Source organism: Cyanistes caeruleus, chromosome 6 (genome assembly GCF_971803275.1).
Source record: "Cyanistes caeruleus chromosome 6, bCyaCae1.hap1.1, whole genome shotgun sequence".
Classification (NCBI taxonomy): Eukaryota; Metazoa; Chordata; class Aves; order Passeriformes; family Paridae; genus Cyanistes; species Cyanistes caeruleus.
Window position 1 is genome coordinate 25546235 of NC_141706.1, and position 26932 is coordinate 25573166.

A 26932-nucleotide genomic window follows, 5' to 3' on the forward strand; every position below is an offset into this window, starting at 1 on the left:
CAGATATCTTGCCATCCCCTTGTGTAAAGTGAGCTTCATGTTACCACGTGTGGATGTATGGTTTTGCAGGGTGTTCTGTTAATTCTGGCTGGAGTATGAGCAAAGATGGCTTCTGTACTCATCAGTGAGGCTGGAAAGAAAACTTCATAAACATAACTATCCTTTACTGTAACTCAAACCTGCTCTTTTTGTTGGACAGAGAAAGAGAGGAGAGGGGCTTTTTGCTGGAGGAGTCCTGTTGGCCAGTGCTGTGCCAGTGGGAATTGCTGGCTGGAGAGTTTCAGGTGAGACTGGAGTTGCTAGGGCTCAAAATCCCTTTCTGGTTTGTGGCAAAGTCATTCATTTTGTTCTTGGCCCTGCTGACATTGCAAACAGCTTCTGGACCTGAAAAGTTTTTTGAGCTCCTAGCAGGTGAAACAAATACCAATGGATTTATAAGAGGGGTCACTTTGGATTTCCATACAGACAGGTTTTGTTTTTTTCTTTCTTTAACGAGATTTCAGGAGAGGGTGAGGGAAGGTGGGTGATTGAACATTATGATGGAGTTTGTAATTGCTCATACAGCTTTCTAACGTAGCTGTATTAGCAAGAGTGTGATGGAAGAGAGGCAAAGGGCTGACTGCTCTCTGTAGAGTTGTAGGGAAGGGCAGAGATGCATGCAGGGATAGAGAAGGGCCCTTCTGACATTACATGCATAATCTAATCTAGCCCATAATAATTTCCTACTGGCTCAGCATCAGTCACATTGTTGGCCTAATGCTGAAATTAGATCTTGTCTGTCACTGACATTTGTTTTCCTATCTGGACCATCTCTGTACTGCAGTACTTCCTGGCTCAATTCATGTGGGACCAACAATCCCAGTTATGTCGATCCAGACGTAGCAGAAAGCTTTTACTGAGCACTCCCTGCAGACAAGGGAAACCATCAAAGTGAGCGTTTCAATATGCCATTGCTCTCTTGTGTAAAATAAGAGCAACTCCCCATTACAACTTGGGGTCTTATTCCCATCCAACATTCTGCACTGGTCGCAAACAAACAGTGAATAATAAAAATATCACAGAATCATAGCCCTTATTGTCCTGCATTTGGCTGGGATAGAGTTAATTTTCTTCAGAGTAGCTGGCATGGGGCTATGTTTGGATTTGTGGTGGAAACAGCGTTGACAACACAAGGATGTTTTCCTTGCTGTTGAGTAGTGTTTACAGGGAGCCCAGGCCCTTTCTGCTCCTCACGCACCCCACCAGTGAGGAGTCTGGGGGGGCACAAGGAGCCTTGAAAGGACACATGTGGAACAGCTGACCCCAGCTGACCACAGGGATGTTCCACACCACAGGACCTCACACTCAGCATACAAAACTGGGGAAGTAGAAGGAAGGGGGTGCATTCAGAGTGATGGTGTTTATCTTCCCAAGTCCCTGTTATGCATGACAGAGCTCTGCTTTCCTGGGGATAGCTGAACACCTGCCCATGGAGAGTGGTGAATGAATTCCTGTTTCACTTTGCTTGTGTGCTTGGCTTTTGCTTTACGTACAGAACTCTATCTCAACCCACAGATTTTCTCACTTTTACCGGGAAGAGTGAGTGAGTGGCTGCATGAGGCTGAGCTGCTGGCTGAGGTTTAATCACAACTTGTCTAAATCCATACCGTACCTGTGCCTGTACCGTGTGCAGTCAAGCTGAGACAACTGAGCTGGTGGGACACATTCACTCAGTTGTTGTCCTCTTCCTCTAAAGGTTCCTCTCTAGGAAATAAAGATGCAGCATTTCTGGCCCCTGCATCAAACCTTGGGTCATACAAATTTGTGCTGTGATCTTATATATTAAACACAATTTAGCCATTACATTTCTCAATTAGGAAGCACCCAAGTGTTCAGAAGCTGTGGCGAGGAAATGGAAGATGCACTTTCCTCAAATGAGGGCTGCTAGGACCACCACACCAAGAGTGCTGCAAATTCTGAAGTTTTCCTTTTTCCTAAAAAGGGAATGCACCCAAAATTATATTTCATTAAGGGGTTCTTGCAATAACCAGTGAGTTTTTCACCCTTCAGGAAATTAGAGAAATGTGGACAATTTCCTGTGTGTGTCATGAATTTCTGCTGAGCTTCCTGTGCTTCCCAAGGTGCAAACTTCTTGCTGTACTCACTACTGATGGTTGTAGTGATGCTTTTCCACCTCAGGGGTGGGAGAAGGAATCTGAGCCCCAGTTTAAGCACCCTCTCTTGCCCCAGGAGGGCTGCAGCTCACAGGGTGTTGCCTCTGCATTTGTATAAGCTCCAGACATTTCCAGTGCAGTTGTTTCCACTGGAGCCAGACATTGTGGGCTTCTTTCACATTTAATTGAGAGAACTAGGCATTTCTGGGGATTTAGCTCATCCTGAAGCAGACATTTAAAAAGCCAGATGAGCCCTAGAAGTGCTTAAGAGGACTTTATCCATGAACAGCTTGAGGAACATTAGCCATTGAAAAGACTGAATTTTGGACAAACCCCAAATTACAGATTATCATTTTAAAATAAAATGTTTTAAACACACACTTTAATGTAAAAAAAGAACATTCAATTTGCTCTTCTTAGCAAACACAAAATTACTTAATTCACAGTTTTTCAAATACCAGCCAGGTTCCCAGTTAGGAACTGCAAATACCATGTAGGTTATCTTCTTCTGACATCTTGTTGCCTTGTATTTCAGGAGAACTTGGAAGTGATAAGATGCATTCCTTCCTTCACCTCTTACCTAATCACAAAGTAATTTTGTGGTCAAGACCATTTTAAAGGAGTCTGATTTAGAACCTTAGGCTTCAATTCCAGAAAAAAAATTAATTTAAGATCTGGCGCTCAGAAAATTTAGTTTTTGCTTAGGGCTTATTTTCCTATGAAGTTTTTAGGACCTTGGCTACTCCATTGCCTCCCACCTTGTGTTTTAATTACTTGCCTGCTTCAGGTTACATTTCCTCTGCTCTGTACACAAAGACATCAATGTGAGATAGCGCCAAATATTTTGTGAAAATATTTAGAAGATTCCTACATATGCACTTAAAAGGTGGCTTTTGTGATATGATTTCTTTTATGACCTGGAGCAAAAGAGAGCCACTCTATTTCTAAAATAGGCATTAAACCAGAGGCAGGAGTTAAACTTTCAGACCTTCAGGTGACATAAACACCATGGGAGGTGTAACATTTTACATTAGCAGGGGATTTACATGCATAATGTAGTTTTAGGTAATTTTGTTGCAAATTCCAGCAAATTTTCATTATGTAGACAAATCAATTTGACTTTTATTATTTATTTGTTAGATTCTCTTTAAGCAACAGCTGGGTCCTGGTAGGGACCAGGGCTAAAATGCTGTGGTCCTTCTAGGGATATGTATTGATCCAGGCATTCATATAGTGATTAGCTACTTTACTGCCAAATAATCCCCTCTGTTTACTTGTCCTCATCTACTTTAGATTCTGGAAGCAGCCTGGAAATTCCACACACTGCCCATTACCAGTGAAAAGTATTGATATGCTGATTGTCCAAGAGGTGATTGGAAGACTTGGGAACAGCATAATCATCTTGCTGTTCTACATGCTATTTATGATTACTTCTTTCAAAATCATTGGCTGAAAATATTGACTTAGGTAATGTTAGGCGATGAAAAAAACTCACATTTTGAATTAAACCCACCCATTTCCCCCTGAAATGCAATGGATTTTTAATGAGTCTCTCCAGAAAACACAAGTACTCAGAAGATCAAGTACAACAAAACTGTGACCTGAGTAGGTGAGAGATGAGGAGCTTTTAAACAAGAACTCTGTCTGGCTGTGTAGCTAGAGAACTGTAAGTATAGAACCTCCTAATTGATCTCCACATTATAAATAGGTGTCTTGGTTTGACCACAGACAGTAGCTCCAGTGCGATTGGGGAAAGAATCAGAAGAGTAAAAGTGGGAAAACTCATGGGTTGAGGCAAAGACAGTTCAATAGGGAAAGCAAAAGCTACATGCATGAGCAAAGCAAAACAAGGATTTTATTCATCACTTCCCAAGAGCAGGCAGGAGTTCAGCCATGCCCAGGAGAGCAGGGCCCCCTCACATATAATGGTGACTTGAGAAGACAAATGCCATCACTCCTAATGTCCCACTTCCATCATCCCCAGCTTTTTATGCTCAGCATGATGTCATATGGTCTGGGCTACGCTGTGTCAGCTGGGGTCAGCTGTTCCAGCTGAGTAACCTCAGCCTACTTGCTGGTAGGGTGATATAGTAAGCAGAAAAAGCCTTGACACTGTGCAAGCACTGCTCAACAATAACAAAAACATCTTTCTATTAACAATGTTTTCAGCACAAATCCAAAACATAGCCCCATGCTAGCACTGTGAAGAAAATCACCTCTACCTCATCCAAAACCAGCACAACAGGTAAAATAGAACGGATGCAGTATTTTGGAAAGTGTTTATTTTGCAATTGATTCTGCTAGTGTAGCCCCACGTCACTCCATAGAATAGGACTGAAAGATAAAACAGGTATCAGACCTTTCCACCAGCATTTCTGATTTTGAATGCTGTCCTTTGTATCAGAGTAGTTGGAACTGGGAATTTACTTGGCTTGAGCAAGCGATGTGGAATAGTATAGACAGACTGGTGCTGGCAAACACTGGGGGGATGTGTTTGTGTGTGTGTGTGGGTGGCTGGCTGGCTGGAAGAGGGAAAACTGCTCTGAAAATGACCCAGCTGAAATTTAACATAGCTCAGAGTAAAATAAGGATGTGGCAAAACAGCTGTGTGCCACCCGAGTGATAAAAATTAGCGGTGGGATCCTGCACAGTTTGTGAGATCAGGGAACACAGAGACGTCACCCAGTAATACTTCCAAGCTGCCATCATGGTAGGCAGAGTTGTGAGCTAAGCCCCTTGCCCTGCTGTCAGGAAGTGCTGCTACTGCCAAGGCATTCCAGCCTCCTACCATGGCTTTGGCAGTATGGGACAGCTCAACTCCAAAAGCATTGCACTATCAGTCCTACATTGTGCAGGTCGTGGACAAATTGACCTCACAAGACTTTTCATCTCTGATTTCCGAGTGCCAAACAGGGAGTGTTGCTAGAGCTGCAGCTCAGGCCAAATGGGAACTGTGCAGCAGAGGGCCCTCTAAAGGCTGAATAAAGAAAGAAATGAAAATGAATGGGCCAAAGCTTCAGGACCTCCCCTTTTCATAGCACTAGAGCAGAAAAGCCAGTGGCTTTTGAGGGCTAAGAGTCTCTTGCTGAGCCCAGAGCCTGGCAGGAGAGGAGGAAGAGGGTTCCATACTTAAGATAACCTCATTCATACTAGCATCCCAGATTTGGTCCATCATAACATACCCTTTCTGGAGGCTTATTAAACCCCTTTTGTGCACACAAAGTATGGAGTAGCTCACATCTCTAGAGACCAGTCCTAGAATTAACAATTTGCATGCCTGAGGAAGCTGTGAGGAGTGTGCTCCTGGGAGCACAGAGGCAGGCCAAGGAGGTTGGGTGGATCCCTGAATCCAAGCCAGTCACTGCTGGAGCTCAAGAGATGCATGAGTTTGCCCAGGTGCTTCCTGTCACTGCAAGCTCTGGAGTCCTTGGTACACAGGGGGTAGGAGAGGCTCATCTCACTCACTCTTTGAGCTCCATCCTAGTTCAGTTTCCTTTCTTTGAGAAGGCTGCCAATGTAATTGCACATATCTGAGAACTGTCTCTTGCTTTTGATTTGATCCTTATGTTTTCAACTGGCATATTGATGAGGACCACATCAATGCATACAGTTTAATAGCCCTTCACATGTCAAGATGAGAGAAGCAAATGAGTCATTTCAGGGAATCTGAATGCCTGTTATGACCCCTCCCTTAAAAACTGATCTCCAGCTCTGTTTTGCAGAGAGAATATTGCTTCAACAGCCAGGAGACATAGAGATCAGAACATTAGAAAGCCCTAATGAAGATGAATTCTAACTGATAGATGGATATAGGCTGATATGCTAAAATACCTGTTTAACTTGATAGATGTTAATGCTGGTGACAAGTTCATAAATATATTTGGATCTACATTTATCATTTTGCTGCAGTGTGTTAAAAATTTGATTATTATTATATTGAATCCTTCAAAAAGCTGTTGCTAACCACAGCTCTAAACTCCCAGATTTGCTAAGTGGCAGTTCTGTCACATACAAAATATTGCAATACATTATTACAAATTTTTATCCTTAATTACAACAGTCCTGACTTTTCATCATTATCAATCTTGTCACTGGGCATGACACATATAAATTACTAGAATTAATTTTGTTCAGAGTACTATTTACAGGTTGAAGTCAGCAAATTTAGATTGTACCTAGAGACGTTATTTCATTTTGCTCTTTTGCCTCAAACCAACATCAACTCCCTAAAAAATCAACTTCTACCTTATAAGAATGATTGTGAAATTAAATATGGGTTGCATACTGAGCTGATTAGAAACAACAAATGAAAAATTTGAACTTCAACTTACGACATGCTGAGCACTGGTACTTCCTATAGAGGTCAGGTTCTCTTGGGGATGCAGATCCTCTGCGATGTACTTAGGAATAATCATTTGTCCCCCTAGATAAGAGCTGGCAGGTCAGCGAATGTGAGCTGGAAAAAACAACAGTTTTATACTCAGGCTTGCTGCCACCACATCTGGACCACTGGGTCCAGTCTGGGCTCCACAGTAAAAGGCAGCCATGGAGCACCTTGAGCAGGTCCAGTGGAGGGCTACAAGGACGATCTGGGGGCTGGAGTATCTCTCTTACAAGGGTTGGAGGAAGGAACTGGGCCTGTTCAACCTGGAGAAGGCTGAGAGGGTATTTCATCAATGTATCTGTACATACTTAAGGGGGTTGCCAAGAGAATGGAGCCAGGCTCTCCTTGCTGGCTCCAAGCATTGGGAGGAGAGGCAACAGGCAGAATCTGATGCAATGCAGGTTCCACCTGAATATATGGAAGAATTTTACTCTGTGTGTGTCTGAGTAATGGAACAGATTTCCCAGAGAAGTTCTGGAGTATCTCTCATGGCAGATACTCAAAAGCTGTCTGGATACAACCCCAAGTGATGTGTTCTAGGGAAATCCTACTTGAGCAGAGAATTTGGACCGTATGGTTCCACCAGTGGTCCTTTTGATCCTTACTCACATTGTGGTTCTGTGATCTTGTAGGAATACCAATAAGACTTCTGTGATAAGCTTGTCTGGAGAAAATTTCCCTTTCTAGCCTTTAACCACAGTGCACAAAGCTAAAAGTTGTGGCTTTCTTGTAATGGATCCTATGACAACTTGTCATTACTTCAGCCTTATGTACTATGAAGCTAATCTCTTTTTCAGAGTATATTCCTTGTTTGTCCTGATTATAGGCTGGTATCCTGCATTACTGCTATCCATTCAGAAACTAGCCAGCTTCTGAGCAACCTGAAATTATTTATTTATCCTTTATCTTTGTGGTGTAGGTAGTTTCATCGAGACTCAAAGCATGGGTTGACAAGAGTGACTTGCTTGAGGCCGCACAAAGTCTGCAGCAGAACTGGGATCACATCTTGCTTTGAGGGACAAACCCAGAAACCTCTCCTGGCGAGAGGGAAGGAGGCATTCATGCAAGGATAAAGAGAATCAGAGTGTGTATTGTTGACCTGAGGCCTGTGGTCCTATTCACTTACACATACTCAGACTGCTTGTTTGTTGGCTAATCTAGTTTGAATTTCACTAGTGTTCACACATCCCTCAGAAGTGATAGTGCACCTATGTGTACGATAGCTGGAAACAGGATTTAGTTAGAATGTAGGATAGGCTGTGGTGATCAAACACAGGGCTCAGCTAGATCTGGCCAGCCCTTCTCATTCCCTTTTCCCTTTATTTTCCCCACATTTTTTCCTCCTTGATCCACCTCATAGATTTCCTTCTCCCTTCCTGTGTTCTTTGCCCTAAACATTGCATGGTAAGTCTTGCAGGTTCCCAAAATGCTGTTCCCATTGCATCCCTTCATGTGTCCTATACCACAGGCAATAATCAACTTTAGTTTGAAAGGCATCTAGGAGACAGTTTCTTGGCAGACTTCACACCAGCTACCAAGGTTTAATCAGTTTTCTCTGATGTGCTTGAGAGCAGCCAGTGTTGTGTGGTCCATTTTCCCCTGATGAAGTTACTGAGGTTTCTCTGCCTGTCTTTGTTCTCTCTGCATCTTTGTGTTAACAGGGATTACACTTTTAATCACGTAGCCCAACATCCAAAAGGTAACAAGGAATCACACTGGACCTTTTATTCTGTGCTGGCTAAGAAACTGAGGTGTACAAAATGCTTCTACAGATGAAGAGCTTCCCACTTAATCTCTCAGCAAACTAGAAGATCCTGCTTTTTGGGAACTGCTAAGGAGGCGCCCATCAACTTTGCTTTGCCTCTGAACCCCAATTGCTGCATGTATTCAGGGTGAGTTGGCTGGAACCCAGCAGGTGGTGAGATGGTCATACTGGGGTGTCACACTCGCACCCCAGGAAGGAGGGGCAGAAGACAGAGATTGGTGTCCTGGCAGGCAGAGGAAATTCCCACAGCTACATCTCTCAGGAGTCAGAAACCACTCCTCCTTCTCAGACTCCCTTCTGGAAACCAGTTCCCAAACTGACATCTATGTGGAAATTAGCTATCAGTGGTTAAAATATGGTTCAAATCACTGAAAAACTAACAGAAGTTACATCTAAGTATTCAAATAAAATATTTATTTTAAATAAAAAATTAAATTAATCTTTCCAGATGCTGTGAAATCCTTATCAGTAAATCTCCACAAGCTCCTCTGAGTATGTTAAACATGAATTGTAAGAAACCTTCTTGGAACATTATTATTGTGCAGATTAGTTGAGCACAGTTTTAGAAATCATTTGGCAGCTTTTTACTGCTATAAACTGGCTTTAATTCTTAGTTAAAATACCTTCTGCACTAAGCCTTCCTCTTTAGCTCTTAAATACATGCTTCAAGCTTTTTAGAGAGTTAAACTTTATTCTATACACATGCAGATCTACTTATGTACTTGACACACAGGGGAATACTTTACCACCAAAATGTACCACTTAATGAACCGCCTATGATTTTTGCAGGAAAGCAGAATGGCACACAGTAATGTGGGTTTCTTCCTGATCATCATATACTGAAAAATGTTGTTCCTCAAAACAAGGCCCACTCCTCGTCCCACTGAAGCCAAGCAGGGTCAGGATTGGGCCCCTAGATTGAAAATGCAATAGTAATTTCCCAAATGCTGTGTTTCAGAGCTTTACTAGGATAGTAAACTCCACAGGCTGCTCTGATTTCTCTTTGTACTTGGCACTTCCCCCTGTACTGGGCACTGGCGAGGCCGAATTTTGAGTGCTGGGTCCAGTTCTGGACCTCTCAATTCAGGAAGGACATTGAGGTGCTGGAGTGTGTCCAGAGAAGGGCAACAGAGATGGGAAAGGGTGTGGATCACAAGTGAGGAGCGGCTGAGAGAGCTGGGATTGCTTAACCTGGAGAAAAGGAGGGTCAAGGGAGAATTTACCACTCTACAACTTTGTAGCCAGGTGGGGCTTGGCCTCTTCTTCCAGCCAACCAGTAACAGAATGAAAGGACATAACCTTAAACTGAGCCAGGGGAGGTTTGGATTGGATATTAGGAGGAATTTCTTCAATGAAAGGGTGATTAGATATTGGAATGGACTGCCCAGGGAGGTGGTGGAGTCACTGTCCCTGGAAATGTTTAAGAAAAGACTGAATGTGGTTCTTTGTGCCAAGGCGTAGTTGACAAGGCGGTGCTTGGCCATAATTTGGACTCAATGATCTCGGAGGTCTTTTCCGATGTAATTGATTCTGACTGACTGGCTATGGAAATACCTCATCTACTAGTTAGAGAATGAAATTTAGAGGAGCATGCATCCGAAGATGTAAGGTAGGCTCTTTGAAAGCACTGCAGAAGGTGTTGAGCGAGCATTTATGCCCCTGCATGTCAACAGGGGTGCAGCTCTGACCCAGACTCTTCCAGGTGCTCCGAAAGGGTTACTGGGGGCCGCTGCACGGCAAGCGGTGAGTTTGCTGTAAGCCACTCTAACGCCACCGCAGAAGTGCCCGGGGGCACCTGAAGGGCAGCAGGGCTGAGGGAGGTGAGGCGGCCCCTCAGCCGCGCGGGCCGGGGCGGCGGCAGCGGCGGGTGGGCACGGCCGCCCAGCGGGGCGGGGCGGCGGCGGCACCACCCCCGGCCCTCCCCCGGGCCGGCCCCCGCACCGCCGCTCCCCGCCGCAGGCTCCGTCGGGCCGGACTGCCGGAGCAACCCCGAAGTTTGCGGGGCGGCCGGCGCGGGGCCATGTGGCTGCTGTGGCTGCTGCTGGGCTCGGCGGGTGAGTGCGGGCGGGGGCGGTGCCCCGGGGCGCTGCCCGGGAGCGAGGGGGCGGCTCCGCTCGGCGGGGGAGGGCGCCGGGGCCTCCCCGCCACCCCCGCCTCCCTGGGCGGCTCGTGGCGGGCCGGGGGCGCCGCCGGCCGCCCGTCCCCGGGCCGATCCCGCCGCTCTCCCCTCCTTCCCCAGGCGTGCCGGGCCGGGATGCCCACGGCGGGGGAGCGGCGTGTGCGGCTCGGACCCTCCGCCCCTCGGGGCGTGCTCGGGGTGGTCCCGGCCCGGCGGGGATGAGGCGCGTGGAGCGGGCAGCGGGGCCGGGCCGGCGCTGGCGTCGGGCGCCAATGGGCCGAACCGGGCGTCGAAGTCCCCGCCGGGCCGAAGGGGCCGCAGCTCCGCCGACACGTCCCGGGGCGGGCCCCCTTCTCCTTTGCGAGGTCGCCTCGGGGCGAGGGAGGCCGTGGCGGGTGCGGGCGACTCTCCGCCGCTGGGCCCGCGGCCGGGTATGGCCAAGTGAAGCGCTCGGGTCCTGCCTGGCTTTACTTGGGGTGCGGAAAGGGGATTTCATACTTCATCTGTATAGAAACTCTTCCTCCCCGCCACGGTCGGCATATGCCCGTCAGAATTGGCGAGTTGATGATGTTTTGTGCAGCTTTGCTGCAGGTGTGAATTATTTCTGCAACATGATCTTAGCGGGCGCTTTTCCAGACAGTGTAAGTAGCCTGGCTGCACGCTGCTGTGTCTGTTTCCGAATCACGCCTTGGCGATGAAGTGATGACATACAGTGTGTAAAACTCAGATTATCAAGATCAAATTATTTTCATTTCTTCTCTTTTTAAGAGTATTTGTTGTCATGAAGAACTTATAAGTCTCACAGCTTCCATGGTAAAAGTTCGAGTTCGGTGTAGACGGGTAGGAAGGAGGAGAAGAGTTAGAGGACTTGCACTGTTTAGAAATTACACAACTGCAAACTTTGTGACATTCATAAGTCTTTGGAGGTTTAGGTGTCTTTGCAAAACTATTTCCACCGTTCCATTTTTGGGAGGCTTCAGATGAAGCTCAGATTTGTTTATCTGGATTGTGTTGCTTCCCTCTTTATTAATTTTCATTCTACTACTGCCAAAATTTCATCTAATTATTCACAGCAAATTATATGTTTCCATATGTTGAATATATTTGCTTGTAATACCACTCTTAGATTAACATGGAGGGTTCCCATCTACAAGATACTAATCTTTACATCTGAAGGTTTCCCAGCCTCCCACACACACCCCATGTTCCTGCTCTGCTTTGGCTTGGGAGCAGTGACCAAGACCTGTCTCTTGTGTGGTATGAAGTTGGTATTTCAGATTTTTGACTGTTGACTGCCATTCTTGCACAACATTCTTGCAGTTACTTAACCAGAGGCTGGCTTATTTTGGGGCAGATTCAAAGAAATTTCTGAAACTCTTTTTTTTCATGCGTTCTGTTTTTCTTTTGAAAAATAAAGTAGGGGGTCTTCAGGGATTTGTTTTTTAGCTGTTGCTTCCTCTGTATATTTTGGCACCCCTGCAAGCTTCCCACAGGGAGCGTAAGGTTTGTCTCTGGCTGGCCTTCACAATGTTTTGAATTTTACTTCTGGTAACTCCTGATATAAAACATAAATACTTCTTTTCCTATTGAATCTTTTTTTGGGTACAGATGGAAAACCTTGAAACCCTAGGGATGAATTTCAGTTAACAGAGGATGAACAGTGTCTAGTGACTGTCTAAACAGTTGCTCTGCTAGCAGAAGCAGTTGTTCTACTTCTGCAGAAGTAGCTGTTGACTTGCATTGGCAGTGAATATTTGCAAGGCAAAGCTGATTTTTTTTTGGTCTTTTTTCATAATATTGTAGTTGTATCAAATAGTGCTTTTCATCCTGAAAGAGCCTATCTGCATGGGAAAGGTTTTACTTTGTTATGATACTCGAGTTTGATCTTACATCAGGCTGGTTCATTTCAGTTGGTAACTAACTGGTGATTGATCAGAAAGAGACTATTGATCTGAAGTTTCAGCCTCTGTTCCCTGTGCAGGAGCTTCCTGATTACCTTCCTTTCTTTTTCTGGTCCGTACCTCATTTCAAGTCTCATCAAGCTCTTGGGCAGCTCACACCATGCACACCCAGTTTCTTTCATCTCTCATGCTCTTGCCAGTATAAGCAGGTCAGGCTCAGCTCTGATCCCCTCCTGCTGCCCTGTACATGTCATAGTGTGACCCAGTTTCCAGCACTTTACTTTGGCTCAGTGTCAGCCCAGGAGTTCCTGGATGTAGGTTAGGTCCTGCAAGGATTCCTGTTTCCAGCTCAGACTGTAACAACATTATTGGGTTAAGTTAATATAGAAGAAGGTCTGTTAGTTAGCAAACAGACATCTATGTTTATCTTCTACTGCTTGTATGAAGTAATGCAAGCTGATCTACACACAGTTACAGTGAGTTTTGGAAAGGATTGTTTCAGAGTTGCAAGTACACTATAGCTGAAAAACCAATAAAATGTAAACAGTCCCTAACAGAAATATGAGTTCTGTAATCCTGACTGCCACTGTACTGTGTATTCAAGACAATTTTATTATTCAAAGAAACCTAAATCTACTAAATATGTTTTGAACATCGATTTATGTATTTTTTTTCTTCAACCTGTATATGATCCATTAAGGAGAGAAATGATGGCAGGAGTCACAACATTTAGGTCAATTAACTGCTATCAGAAGTACGATTGCAAAATGAGCAGAAAATGGATATTGTTTCTTTTGACAATTACAGACCTTTCTGCTTTAACTGAAGAAGGTTTTAAAATGTTTGTCTTCAAATGACTGGAGAATCAAAATGCAATGTACTGCTGGAATTTCTGATGATCATCCCCAGCTGTCATTGTTCAGTGTAAGGGCCTTTCTGATGTGTAAATCAAATATATAATGTAGATATTATGCCTCTTAAAATATAAGCTTGCTCTGTATTAAGGGGAGGCTTCTGTGTCTTATTCTCTCCAGTCTTTTGGTCTAATATGGTTAGAATCAGGACCCATTCCACAGACAGCATAAACACAAAGTGCCACACATGTGCTTTCATTACATTTTGCAACTTCACCTCAGAAGCTTGCAAAAAAACCAGAACATCCCTAAAATCAAGCAGGGGTAGGAGCTGTTTAAGTCATGTTACCACATCAGTCTGCATTGTGTAATATCTGCTAACTTGAAATTTCTACATGGTGTTAAGGAAATAAACATTATTTCCTTACATGGAAATTCCTTAATTTGTACTGACATTTAGAGGTATTGCTAATAGTAGAATTTCCTTACTGAAAATCTTATGTACTGCATGGCAGGAGTAATCAGCACTGATGATTAGTGGTCTCTAGTACTGGATAAGCAGAGAGAGAAGAAAACCACTCTCTACTTGAAGACTCATGTCTGTATTGTGTATTCAGTAGGTCTGGTCTGTATTTTTCAGACACTCCTCTTAAAAACTCTTAGACTGAGTCTAGTGCTTCATAACCAGTGTTTGTCTTTCTTGGTACGTAAGCCAGCTGTGGGTGTGGGTAGCACATCAGTGTGGGACACATGGAGAAGGATTCTTGTAGTTGGCAAGTCAAGAAACTTCCAGCTTGGGACAGTAATAAATGCACTGGATGTTTGCTGAAGATGTGAGTCTGCCAGTGATCGTAATGAGAGCAGCCAGGAGTAATCACTTTAATGTGAAGCTCCACAGCCATACTGAGGAAAATGTGGGATTTCTCTCAGGAGCCTGTGCCCACGCACCAGTTGTCTTGAATCATTTTCTGGTTATTGGACATTTGATGTTTGAGGCTGTTGTCAGACTTTACTCTTGCAAGCACATTTTTTGTGCAAGGACTGAAATAAGCAGAGGATGATTTGGAGGGGGAGGGGGGTGTGTGTCCTTGGCTAGATTTAAACAGATTTCTCTTACTCACTGAATGTGGGGAGTTGCAGGGCCTGGGAGCTTTCAGCCATCCCATCTCACTTGGGATAATAACTGCAAAGAATATGCAGTTGCCAGGTTGAGAGGTGGAAGCATGACTGCAATGCTGCAGTCACATGTTGTGATAGGAAGTGGAGATTGTCATAAAGAAAATAAGTAGTAAAAATGCACCTTTCATACAAATGTGAAATAAATTGCTACGAGCATGCAGTCAGTCTGTAGTTCCTGATACACTGAGACCAGCAAGCTCCATACTTCTTTAGAGGAAAAAGTTTCCTGATGATGCTATAATATTTTTATTGTGACAACAGGAACCTGCATCCTGCTTTCATTTGCACACTGGTTATCTACTGGGTGAGGAATAAAATAGCTCTCTTTGCTGCAAATCTGGTAGACTGAAACAGGTATATATTGATTTGTTAGGTAGCAGCGCTGAATTGAGCTGAGGTGCAAGCATCTCTGTGTTTCAGGGCAGTGTGGGAAAGCCTAGTTAAAAATTAGCTTGTCACCTGGAGAAAGAATTTGTTTTGGTTTTTGCTTGTGTTATTTATGTTTTTTAAATTTTAATTTATTTTTCCAAACTGGTACATTTTGCCAGAGTAGTGTCTGTCATGTGTCCTGTTCTGTGGTTGCTCTCTCTGTCCATGTGAGCAGAAATACAGTAATGGAGTAGGCCTGAAAAATCTGTAGAGTGACATCTGCTGCGATGGCAGCAGCACTCTACATTTCAGTATCTTGTCTGTTGTGGAAGCTGATGAGTTTTATCAATTGCTAGAAACCCTTGTAGGCTGTTCAGTCCTGCCTGCTGCAGACTGGAGCTGTGGATATTCTACCTTTGGCACAAGGCACTCAGTGATAACTATTTCAGCTGGCATTTTCAGGGTCTGAATTTGAAAACAGCTTCGTTGTCAGCTGGCAGGTTTTGAAGATGAGGAAGGAGAAACATCTTGGGTCTCAATAGTAGGGTTTTGGCATTTTTGTCTTTTCAAGTGTTAAAACATAACTCTTCTGCTTTGCCAGGATCTCACACTGGGCTATGTCTAAGATGCAGAATGGAATATTTCAAGTGAAAGCAGTTTTAATTATGTATTTTAAGGTAGCTCTCAAGTGAAACGTAGAATGTCAGATTGCCCTTTGCTTGCAATGTAAATAGATAGTGTCTGGAGGTAATTGCATAGTCACCCATTAGGATAATCACTTTATCATACATTTACTGACTGGTATAGAATTTTTGAGGAGGAGCTCATATATATTAAGAAATAAAAAAAAAAAAACCAAACCCAATAACAAAGATTGAAAATTTAACAAATAGCTTAAGAAAAACAAGCAAACATTGCAGAAAGCATTACTCTAATGTCTAATTTCTCTGATAGTGAAACTTTTGATTTATATGGTCACTGGGGTTTTGCATTTGCGTGGGCTGGGTATGTGTCCAGATACTTGATTATTTGACATGTAGAATCTTGTAAGCTGCCGTGGCTTGATCTGATGTTTAGTTTCTTTCATGCAGCCTCTTGTGCTAGTGAAACTGTCAGACTAAAAGGCATTTTAGGCCAACCTCACCTTGCATGCAGCGCTGTCTATCAGGACAGAAAAATCCTTCTAGGGGAGAAGATGGTATAATAGTAGTTGGCTTGGTGTGTGTGTGAAGTTTAATTTGCACATGGGAAATGCTGAGGCAATGAGATTTCTAAATGGAGCCATTCGTGTCTCCTTGTTCTTGTTCTCAGCTGCTTATGCAGATGCCCACTTACCACTTCTTGGTTGCAGAGGAACTTGTGGAATCACGTACTTTAGTTGCAGCTTATAGAAATGTGTACTCTTTGGAAGTTGGAGAGAAGCCGCAACAGCTCCTGTTAGTGTGAGAAATGTGTTGAAGGATTGGGGAATCATGTGGGTGGATAATCAAAAAGGCCCAGATGAACAAAATTAAAATGGAAGCAATTTGGAGGGGGTGGGGTGACTGCTGATAACTTTTTCCTCTGTGTTCCTTAAGCCTTCTAGCCATGGGCTGGACACCTGTGAACTTGTCACAATTAAAACACATCAAGCAAAGCTGCTCTTTGTCAATGTGTAAATGGTTGAGTAAGTTGCTGTGTCACATGTCAGAGTAAACAGAGAGCTGAGGTAATGAATGGAAGATGATGTGGCTGTGCAAATCTGGGATCATTTAGGATTGGGAGCAGATGAATCCAAGGTCCTGATACTATGTCCTCTTAGCCAAAGGATTTCCATTTTAAAATGGCTTTGGTGTCTCTCAAGGAGCCTGTGAGATCATAAAGATTGGGAAGTGTATAAGTTGAATATGGTTGAAGTATGCTGTTGTGTTATGAAATAGCTTGTTTCAATAAGGGAAAAAATACATTTTTTCAGGTTTTATTACTATTTTTGTTCTTTAGTAGGGATTCTGATTAGTTTTTTCCTTTTAAATTAAAGGAGAAATCCCCAAGTGCCACACCTTGCTATGCGTCTCTGGTTTGTGTTGTCATCTTTCATCTGCTTAGACAGATTCCAGATGGCTCTGAGGGAATGTAATGGGGGAGATTCCTGGTTCAGGGTTCTCTTATTGAAAATTTTAGATGGAAACCAGTTACATCACACCAGATAGCCTATGTTAGTCTATTTTGAAACTGTTTGGTTTGTTGGATGAAAAGTTCCATTTTAGGTAACATTTTCCTGTGAGGATTTATCTCCATTTTGATAAAATGTAATAATGTTACTGCAGCAAGTAGGTTGTGGTGCCATTAAAAATTAAGATGTGAATTCTGGCTACTAAGTATCATTTTGTGCTCAGATGCCTTCCTTCCTTGGAGTAATTTCTCTTGCTTTATGTATTTTGGATGAATTTATCACTTCAATTGTGAATGAGTCAGATGATGCTTATAGCTCCAGACAGAACACCATTGCCAGCCATATGCATCTGTGCCAACTGAAGACTTGTATTCCTCTGGGCGAAGCTGCTCAGGGTCTTAGTGCTGCAGGATCTACTCCAGGTTGTGTTACTGATCAGCAGTATGACTTTGGGCAAGATGTAATTCTTTCCTCAATGTATTCCCTCCCCTTTTACCTGTTTAAACTCTCTTTTGGACACCGGCTCTCTTCCCATCTTTCTCTGATGCTGTTAGTGCTACCCTAGTTTTAGTCAAGAGCTATATGCCACAAATATCAGGCACATGTTTTTACAGCTCAAAATGGTGTTTGTTACTTTTAAGAAGTGTTCTGCCTCGCCTGGTATGGATTTGATGTGAGGTAAGTAGATTTTTCTTGATATGATAATTTTTAGTCAAGTATTCTTGGCTTTTTCTTTCTTTTTGTTGTTGTTAGCGTAAAGGCACTAAGATTCCTCAAACACAGGAGCGTTAGGTGTACAAAAATGTGAAGTACAATAGAGACACACAAACTGATATACTTGTGAAAATCCATGTATCTTTCAAGTTGCATTTTCTCTCCCTTTTGTAAGGCAGGGCAAGGGTTGGCAACTTAAAGTATTGTTGCTTGTCTGGGTGCTCTGCACAGGTAACCCGTGGTGCAGGCCCATGCTGAACCTGCTAAATAGTGGCTGCTTGACAGGGAATGTGGTCATTGCTCACACGTGGCTACACTTGGTAATACTTGAACTTGTGCTTTTGAGTTCCAAGGCTGCTGATTCAGTCTCAGGGTTGGTATTCTGCTACTGTCTCCCAATGCAAGAAGAAATTACGTTAAGAACTATTAAATGTTTCTACTGCTCTTTGTATAAGCTTAGCTAAAATTCTGCAGCTAAAGATAGCCATTATTTCTCAGATTGTGAATCCCTTTCTTGTCAGATTCAAACTCCTTTCTTTTTCTTTCTTTGCCTGCATCCTTGTTCTCTTGTTGTGAAGCTGCATGCTGATGATTAGTCTTTACATGCTTCTTTTCATAGATGATTTGTGTCACTTCCTTCCTCCTCTCAATATCCTTTTCTCTTTTTTTTTCCTTTGTGCCTCATGACCTCACCAAATTGTACGCACTGATGCATAGAGCTAGCCATGGATTTCTTCATCATACCTTTGTACTTAAAGAGAAAGATGCTGTTATGTATACTTACCTATGCCAAACCTGCAGTTAGGAATTGTCATTTTTCCCTTGCATCTACCTATTGCAAGTGCTCCACTCTGCCAGCAGTGCCATGCTTGATTTTCTTCTCCCTGTCTGCCTGATCCATTGCTCAGCTATGCTGTGTGCTAAGGCTCAGTTTTAGGCTATGTGGAACTTCACTGCTGCTGAGTTTGGAAGGTGGAGTTTAGTAAGAGCAGACTACTTGGGACTTGGTCTCACTCAGTTTCTGGTACAACTTACAAGTGAATCGTGCACCTCAAGCAAATGAGCCATTTCTCAGGGATTGTTTACGAAGGACAGGTAACATTTACTTGACACAATGTAAGGTGTGATTTATAAATGGCTATATTGTTAGTGAATGCATTGTTGAACATGTGCAGTCATAGACTATTTAGAGAGTTAAATATGTGGAGTTGCTGCACCTGCCACAGGTGCTGAAACACATCAGTTCTTCATAAACACATAAATTGGTAGAGTCAGCATGTGTGACCTTCCAAGGGAGACACTGCAATCAATGAGTTTCAAGGCCAAATAAGTCCTAACTTGTTAGCAAGCTTCCTGCCAATGGCACAAGTTGTTCTTGTGGCTGGGCCCAAAAGTGTGAAGTCTTAAAAGCTGGGTGGAGCTGCATACTCCTAAATGGAATATATGGTTATCTGGAACCTGAAGTGCATAGTTTTTGTCTTGAGGAAGATGGCTGTCTGCCAGAAGACTTTGGGGCTCTCATGGTGATCTTGGATTGGTGATCTTGAAGATGCCAAACCTGAATCTTCCGTGCTGATTAACAGGAAGAAACGTGTCTTCTCGAGGCCTTGGCATCATATAAAATCTGAACACCTTTGCTTGTTTGGGTAACTGAAAAGGCACAGTACAGATGCTGAGATCAAGATCTGCTCAGTCTGGCAGAAGGCAGACTGCACTTGTGAAATCCTGGAGTCTGGAAGAACTTACTGCTCAGTAACTTAAAAGACCAAGACATTAAACTAAGTAGGCATAATTCAGAATTGGCTAAAGAAGAACAACAGTGTTTGTGGTGATTGCTGTCTTTCAAACTCAGAACAGCCTTCTTTTTCCTTTCAGCAAGTTTTTGAAAGGAAAAAAGAAGTTGGAGAGGGAGGAAAACAATCCATATGGCTGAATTTCGGAGCCTCATTGTGAATGAAACGAATAGAGTTAGAGGTAGAATTGTGAAAAAAACCAACCCAAAATATTGTGAACTTATAAATGAAAAGATCATTCATTTTACTATGTAACCAGGGTTCTAGATTTTAAACTTGCCCTTTATTGAATCGAGTCCTGTTGGAATTCTGATTTACGTTCGCTAAGAAGTGTTTTGTAGCTCTTTCTTAAAAGGTGAGATCCATCTACTCGTTTTAGGCATTTTCAGTCATGTGAATATACTGGATTTCAATATCAGCAAGTGTGAGGGTAAGAGAAAAGTGAATCCTTGTGATATTTCAACTTACGTGTTCTTAATCAAACCACAATCATTTGTCCTTTTGCAGTCAGATGGAGGACTTCCCTCTGTTATCTGCAAGTAGTATTTAAATTTCAGGAACCTATTCTTTTTATCTCTTCTAAAAATGGAGCTACCACGTGCAGTATACAAATCAGGAATGTACTTCTGTCCAAAGATCAAAGCGGTGTGTCTAGAACATTAACTGAGCACCTGGAAGATAAAAAGGACATTGATAGTAGAGTTTCTAAGAGTATTTATAAACAATCCAAGTTGGCAGTACCAATTGTACCCTAAAAATCTTCCATTAGGAATGTGAGCTTCTAAATTACAAGTTTGAAGTAGTGTTGTCAGATTTTTTCCCAGTAATAATTACTAACAGCATCATGTTTTTTGTGGTTTTTTATTGCAATGTTTCTTTTCAAAAAAAGAGTCCAGAATAGTTTCAGTGACCTTATTTCATACTTGAGTTATATGCCCATTAAGAGCACAATAGCCATTTTTCTTCAAGTTTTCATAAAATGAGAGACGAAATGTTTTGCAGGGTAATTTCCTATTTGCACTCCAATTTCAAGTGACTGAAATGCCTGCCCTTTTCAATAGCTGAGGTATTAGACATTTACTGGAATACTCCTGATTCAGAGGTCCTGGATGTAGGCTCTTTTGAGGTATCATGTAAGAGTGTGTGTCTCTTAGTTACATCAACAGAGTCCATGTAAAAGTGGTGGGTACTCGATGACTTTGGTCTGCACAACTGTACCTTTTCATCAGGGTTTGTCATCCTTATGCAAAATTGTGCATGTTACAGAGGAAAGGCCCAGTGTCTCTTCCTGCTGCAGCTTTGATAATGTTCAGGCTTTCAAAATTAAAGGCTCTTTACTTATTAATGACTTCTACATGAGATAGATTTCAGTGTCTAATCAGATTGAATATCCTTAAAATTTCTAATGGGATCCTTGAAAATTTGCCAATGGACTATATAGGTTTTCTGATGAATTGTTTTAATTGAGCTCTGCCTTGCTATTTGGTTAACAGTCTTCAGGGTAGCCTCAGGCTGCTTACTTTCCAATTTCCTTGTGTTATCTGTAGATAAATGTCCACCTCATTGGAGCTTAATGGCCAATTAGCTGAGTCAAATAAAATCTGGAAACACAAGAAACTGTGCTGATCATTGGCAGAATATTTGTGTCCTAACTGAGGTTGAATCCAGAGCTGCTGACCTGCTGACTGCCACTGCTCCTTGTGAGTAGTCTCATGGGGAAACTTCAGCCTGTAGAGCATGGTTTACCTAATTTCTCCCTGCAGTGTTGGTGCTTTGTTTTCTTATCAGTAGTTGCAAAATTAGGCAGATCTCTATTGTGAGCTAACTTTCCAGTTGAAGAAGCAATCAGTGTAATTTCCTTTGGGCCTGTATCAAAAAGACCTCAGTAGGGCCTTTTAGATCCTGTTAAAATTAAGCCCACATACAATCATACACTCATCAAGGTTGGGAAAGCCTTCCAAGATCAAGTCCAGCCTTTGACTGAACACCACCACCACATTAAATGAACTATAGCACTAAGTGTCATGTCCAGTTGCTTCTTGAATACTCCCAGGGATGGTGACTCCACCATCTCCCTGGGCATCCCATTCCTGTGCTCACCCTTTCAGTGAAAAAAATCTTCTTAATGTCCAACCTGAACCTCTCCTAATGCGGCTTGAGGCTGCGTCCTCTTGTCCTGTCACTGGTTGTCTGGCAGAAGAGGCCAAACCCCACCTGGCTACAATGTCCTTTCAGGCATTTGTGGAGAGTGGTAAGGTCCCCCTGAGCCTCCTTTTCTCCAGGCTAAACAGCACCAACCTCCCTCAGGACCCATAACTTCACCTTGTTGAGCCTCACACAGCTGGCTTTGGCACACTGATCCAGCCTGCCCAGCAGACCAACACTCCTGCCCAACTTAGCACTGTTTGCAGACTGGCTGACAAGACACTCTCATTCAGGTCATTGAGAGAGGTATTAAACAGGACTGACCCCAAGACTGAGCTCTAGGGAACATCACTTGTGACTGGTCACCAGCTGGATGTCTGTCCATTCCCCACTGGGCCTGGCTATCCAGCTAGTTTTTAACCTGCTAAAGAGTGCATGATTTAGACTTCTAAAATATAAGGTGGTTATCTCCATTTTGGAAAGGAAGCATGTCTGATATGGGATGTCTCAAAGGAGCAGTGACACTGAGGAAATAGAATGGTCTTTCACCTTTTCCAGTCTGGCCCTTGAAGATGGAATAAGTTGGGTGTTTGGAAACACCCAGCCTTCCAAGCTACTTTGCACATTCCTGTAAGAAAACTGACTTGGCATAGATTGAGTTACTGTTAGTGTTGTTTGCTTTGGTTTAGAAGGACTGTGTTGGCCTGTTGTGTTGGAAAAAATGTGTTACTGAAATGCTGTAGTAAATGTTTTGGTTAGAGAACAGTGTGAGTGAGCTCAGCTGTCAAAATTAAACCCTAGGTGTAAGCAGCTGTACCAAGAGCTAGTCATTGCATGTTTCCAGGGCAGAGGGATTTTTGGATACTTTGAAAGGTACATATTCATAATCTATTTTCAAACAAGCTTCCCAAGTTGTTCCCTTTTCCCACTCATCACACCCCAGCATTAAATGAAGTAAAGGATAGGTACAAAAGGAAAAGAGAAATTGAATCATACCAGGTGTTCTTGTTGAACCTGTAAGTGTAAATAAGAGAGCAGTTAATTTCTGTATCTAAAATGATCTGGGTTTCTTAGGTCTAGGGGATCACTTACCTCTAGAGAGTTACTATGAGAACTGAGTCTACTTGATAGTTGAAGCTGCAATTTCCCAAACTCCTTCCTGCTTATCTGTTACAGGGTGGTCCTACTTATTTTAATCAGAATCCCATAACTGGGTATTAGCTGCATACCTGCATACCTCAAAGACTTTTGGTTGTAAAAATACAAAAATGCCTGTTTACTGTTACGGAATAAATGGAGTCTGCAGATAACATCAGGCTGGGTGGGAGTGTTGATCTGCTGGAGGGCAGGAAGGCTCTGCAGAGGGATCTGGGCAGGCTGGATCAATGGGACAAAGCCAGTTGTGTGAAGTTCAACAAGGTGAGTTGCTGGGTCCTGAGGCCCTTGGGTCACAACAACCCCCTTGCAAGGCTTGGGCAAAGTGGCTGGAGAGATGCCCTGTGGAAAAGGACCTGGAGGTTTTGGTTGACAGCAGCTGAACATGAGCCAGCTGTGCCCAGGTGGACAAGAAGGCCAATGGTATCCTGGCCTGGATCAGCAATAGTGTGGCCAGCAAGACCAGAGCAATGGTTTTCCCCTTTCCTCTGCACAGATGAGGCCACACCTTAAATCCTGTGTTCAGTTTTGGGCCACTCACTACAAGAAAGACATTGAGGTAGTAGAATGAGTCCAGAGTAGGGTAACGAAGCTGGTGAAGGGGCTGGAGCACAAGTCTTGTAAAGAACAGCTGAAGGAGCTGGGGTTGTTTAACCTGCAGAAAAGGAGGCTCGTTGGGGAATCTTACTGCACGCTGAAAGAACAGTGTAGTGAGGTGAGGTAGACAGGGTAACAAGCCTGTCTACCTCAATAGGACAAGAGGAAGCAGCCTGAAGTTGTGCCAGGGCAGATGTACATTGGGAATAAGGAAAAAATTACTTCACTGGAAGGGTGATCAAGCATTGGAACAGATTGCACAACAAAGTGGTGAAATCACAGTCTCTGGAAGTGTTCAAAAACCATGTAGATGTGGTCCTTAGAAATATGGTGTAGTAGTGAACTTGTCAGTGCTGGGTTAATGTTTGGACTCGGTGATCATTGGGGCCTTTTTTTCCTCCTTAATGATTATATGATACACACTTTAATATCAATAGTTCGCATTTTTTATGATATTTCTTAAAATCAGTTTATATATTTGGCAAACAGCTCATCAGTGTATATCTTCAGGTACCCATCTTCTCAGCATCCAAGCAGGGTGGAAACCTAAATTATGGATGCTGGCGGTATTCCCATGGGATAGGAGAGCATTAGCAGTCATTAACAGATAAGGAAATCTGAAGCCAAGGAAAGCAGAATAATATAATCATGTAAGACATCTGTGGCAGGGCTTAGCCCGATCTCTGGACATCTCAGATTCCACACAGAAAGTTGCCCTTCCCTGAAAGGCATCCTGTCTGCAAGGCTGGACTATGTTGCAGGTACTGACATTCATCTTTCTCCTCCTGATGTCACCAGCATTCCTGTCCGAGAGCTGACTACGAGTCAGCACAGTGCATGCATGTAACCATTATGGTGTTTGAAGGGGCATTGTGGTATTTCATGCCAGTTGGATGACATATGGCTGCTAACTTGTAAAGCTGCATCTGTGTCTGCCTCAGCTCTGGCAGCTGCTGTTGAGGGTGAAAGCTGTAGAAGTGTGAGCGACTTACCTTTAAGTGCATGTAGATAATAGCCTGTCTGCTTGCTAAGTCTGATGAAAATTGTGAAGGGGCAGGATAGATAATAATGTGCAGGGAATGCTCACATCCTCCTTTGTCTCTGGTTTTTAATGGAATAAATAGATAATGGCATCAGTTGGAAAGCTCAGGTGTGAAGTATGGTAGGAGTAGAGTGAGCTCTCTTTCCTAGGTCAGTTTTGTGTGTTAGTGATAGGAAATGTTCCTGTGTGGCATTACTGACAGCCTTGAGTGGCTGGCAAGAGTGTTTTAAATCCAAGACTGAATTCTTGGCTTTCTTCTGAGTTTCTAGTTGAATATATTTGCATTGGCAAAAAAAGTTGGCTGCCTTAAAGTCATGTTAAGCACAGACTTAAAGTATCTTGAAATAGTAGGGCTTGAATACCTTTGCTTTCTCAAGGGCAAATTCTGCCACTGAACATATGCTGTAGATCACATTTTAAAGTGTTTTTTCCCTGGCTCCAATATTGCTGCCCTTTCCTTTGAGCAGCCTTTTCCTCCCCACCTCTGAAGAGGTAGTAGGATGTGGTTACTGAAATTATTGAATTCTGTACCTGGAGTGTTCACTGTGCCTCTCTGAAGCAGGAAATGTTACAAATCAAGGTGATTTGTGGCCATGTACAAACAGAACTGAGATAACATGCTAGAGATAAGTGATCCTGGGCAAGATGTAATGTCACGGAATTGTTTGCTGTCTGCCTGGCTTTGTGCTGTCTGCAAAATGGGGATGGCACTTACCCACCTCTTAGTGGGTAGGTTTCTTTAGTTTCATAAATGCTGGTAAATGCTCAGTTCCCCAAAGTGAGTGTCATCAATAATTCATTATCACTTAATTGCTGGAGCTGATTTCCGATTGACTTGCTAAGTAAGACGCTAGGAAGTGGTAGTTGCCACTGTCAGTTTCACTTCTCTACTTTTGCCAATGTTTTATGAGGTTGTTGTGCACATGCCTTTTCCTTTCTCCTCCATGAATGCTTTGCCCTCGAGCCACAATAAAACTGGAGTAGCTTACAAAAAGAATGGAGCAAACAGCATCAAATGAGGTAGTGGATTTCTTTTTGCATCAACAAAGCAGCAAGTCCAGAAAGGGCTGAAGCTCAGACTGAACTTGGAGGACTCAGCACTGTTGCTGTTTGTCACTCTTGCTTCTTTTCTTTGTTCAAGTAGGCTACTCCTAGACTGCCGTCTTTTCCTCTTGCTGGTGCTCAAAGTGCTTACTGGTTTGCTGCTTTTGTCCAGTGATGTTGTCTCTAAGCTTGTTTGAGAAGGCTGTTTCAGTTACCCCTTTTTTATAGCCCTACTTTGAATCACATGTGAGTTACTTCTGCTTGTTTTTCATTATAATGGGAATATAGAGGTTGGGAGTGGATAGCAGTTGCATATGTTTTGCTTTTTTATATGAGGAGTCTTCGGTGAGGATTTGGAATTGTGCAGGCTCTCCTTCTAGGGTTTCCTGATAGCAAGAAATTAGTGCCTTCTGTCTCCTAGGATGGAGTAATGGCAGATTTCTTTTCTGGGTGCTAGAGAGGGGAACTTTAAAATAGATGTCCTGGAAAATATGTGGTGCTTATTTTTATTAGCACAGGGTAGTCTCTGTTCTGTGTAAGATATGAGCTAAGATACAAATGAGGAAGCAGGGCATTATTACCCTCTCTCATCCATAGAAATGAGAGATGGGGAAGGACTATTCATTTATCTATACAGCTTATCCCCTAGGACACTGCAGGCATCTTTCATCTACTTTCCTAGATTAAGCTCCAAAGATAAATGCTACAACTGGACTTTATTCATATGTTTTCTGATCACTTTCTTAAAATTTGGGACACTGCCTTACCTTGCAGAATCTGAACTGTTTAACACTTGTGCAGGGATTGGCAATGCCAAATGTTATCAAATGCTGTGCTACATCCTCAAAACCAGTGCACAGTCTGTTGGACCATGTCTTTCATCTGAATGTGGTTTGCCAAGGAGGCATTAAAGGGAAATACATAGTTTGTTTTTTGGGGTGGGTTTTTGGGTTTTTTGTATTAACATACATAGCTTCCAGATTGATTCAGTTCTGTCTTAAACACACATCAAGAATGATTTTGTTACTATTTTTATACATTCATGAGAATTTCCATCATGATTCTTTAATAGAACCTAGATGAGTTTGTTTCAGTGCATTAACTTTTTGCCTTTAACTGCTGTGGGTGTAAAAATGAATTGACAGTTGTCAGAGATCACAGAATATCCTAATCTGGAAGGAACCCAAGGATCATCATGTCCAAATATTGGCCCTGCACAGGGCACCCCCAAGAATCACACCCTGTGCCTGAGAGTGTTGTCCAAATGTTTCTTGAACTCTGTCAGGCTTGGAACTGTGACCTCTTCCCTGGAGAGCCTATTCCAGTGCCCAGAAACTCTTTGCTGGTTTTGTTTTAATGTGTTCTGATGTCTTTAAACTTCATTATAGGGATTGGGCTGGAAAGAATATCAGTGTCAATCAGCTGCTTTGTGGGATTCCTTAAAGACCTATTGCATTCTTGCTTCAGTTTCCATTTACCAAGCTTCCTTTAAAAAGTGATGGTTTCAAAATGAAATTTCACATGATGATATTTCATTAAAACTAAAAACTTAATCTTTTCAGCCTG

The 26932-nt window shown here is 42.9% G+C and overlaps 1 protein-coding gene across 3 annotated transcripts in view; it reads left to right on the plus strand.

Moving 5' to 3' along the window:
* The first annotated feature begins 10221 nt into the window (after positions 1-10221).
* The window catches only part of LDLRAD3 (low density lipoprotein receptor class A domain containing 3), a 102794-nt gene continuing 86083 nt past the window's right edge, over positions 10222-26932 (plus strand). The window contains exon 1 of one of the 3 annotated variants that reach the window (XM_086894063.1): positions 10222-10356. In XM_086894063.1, the coding sequence (XP_086750189.1) occupies positions 10323-10356 (34 nt within the window). In that variant the 5' untranslated portion in view covers positions 10222-10322. The remainder of the gene's footprint in view (positions 10357-26932) is intronic. The other 2 variants (XM_086894060.1, XM_086894062.1) reach the window with 2 other exon arrangements.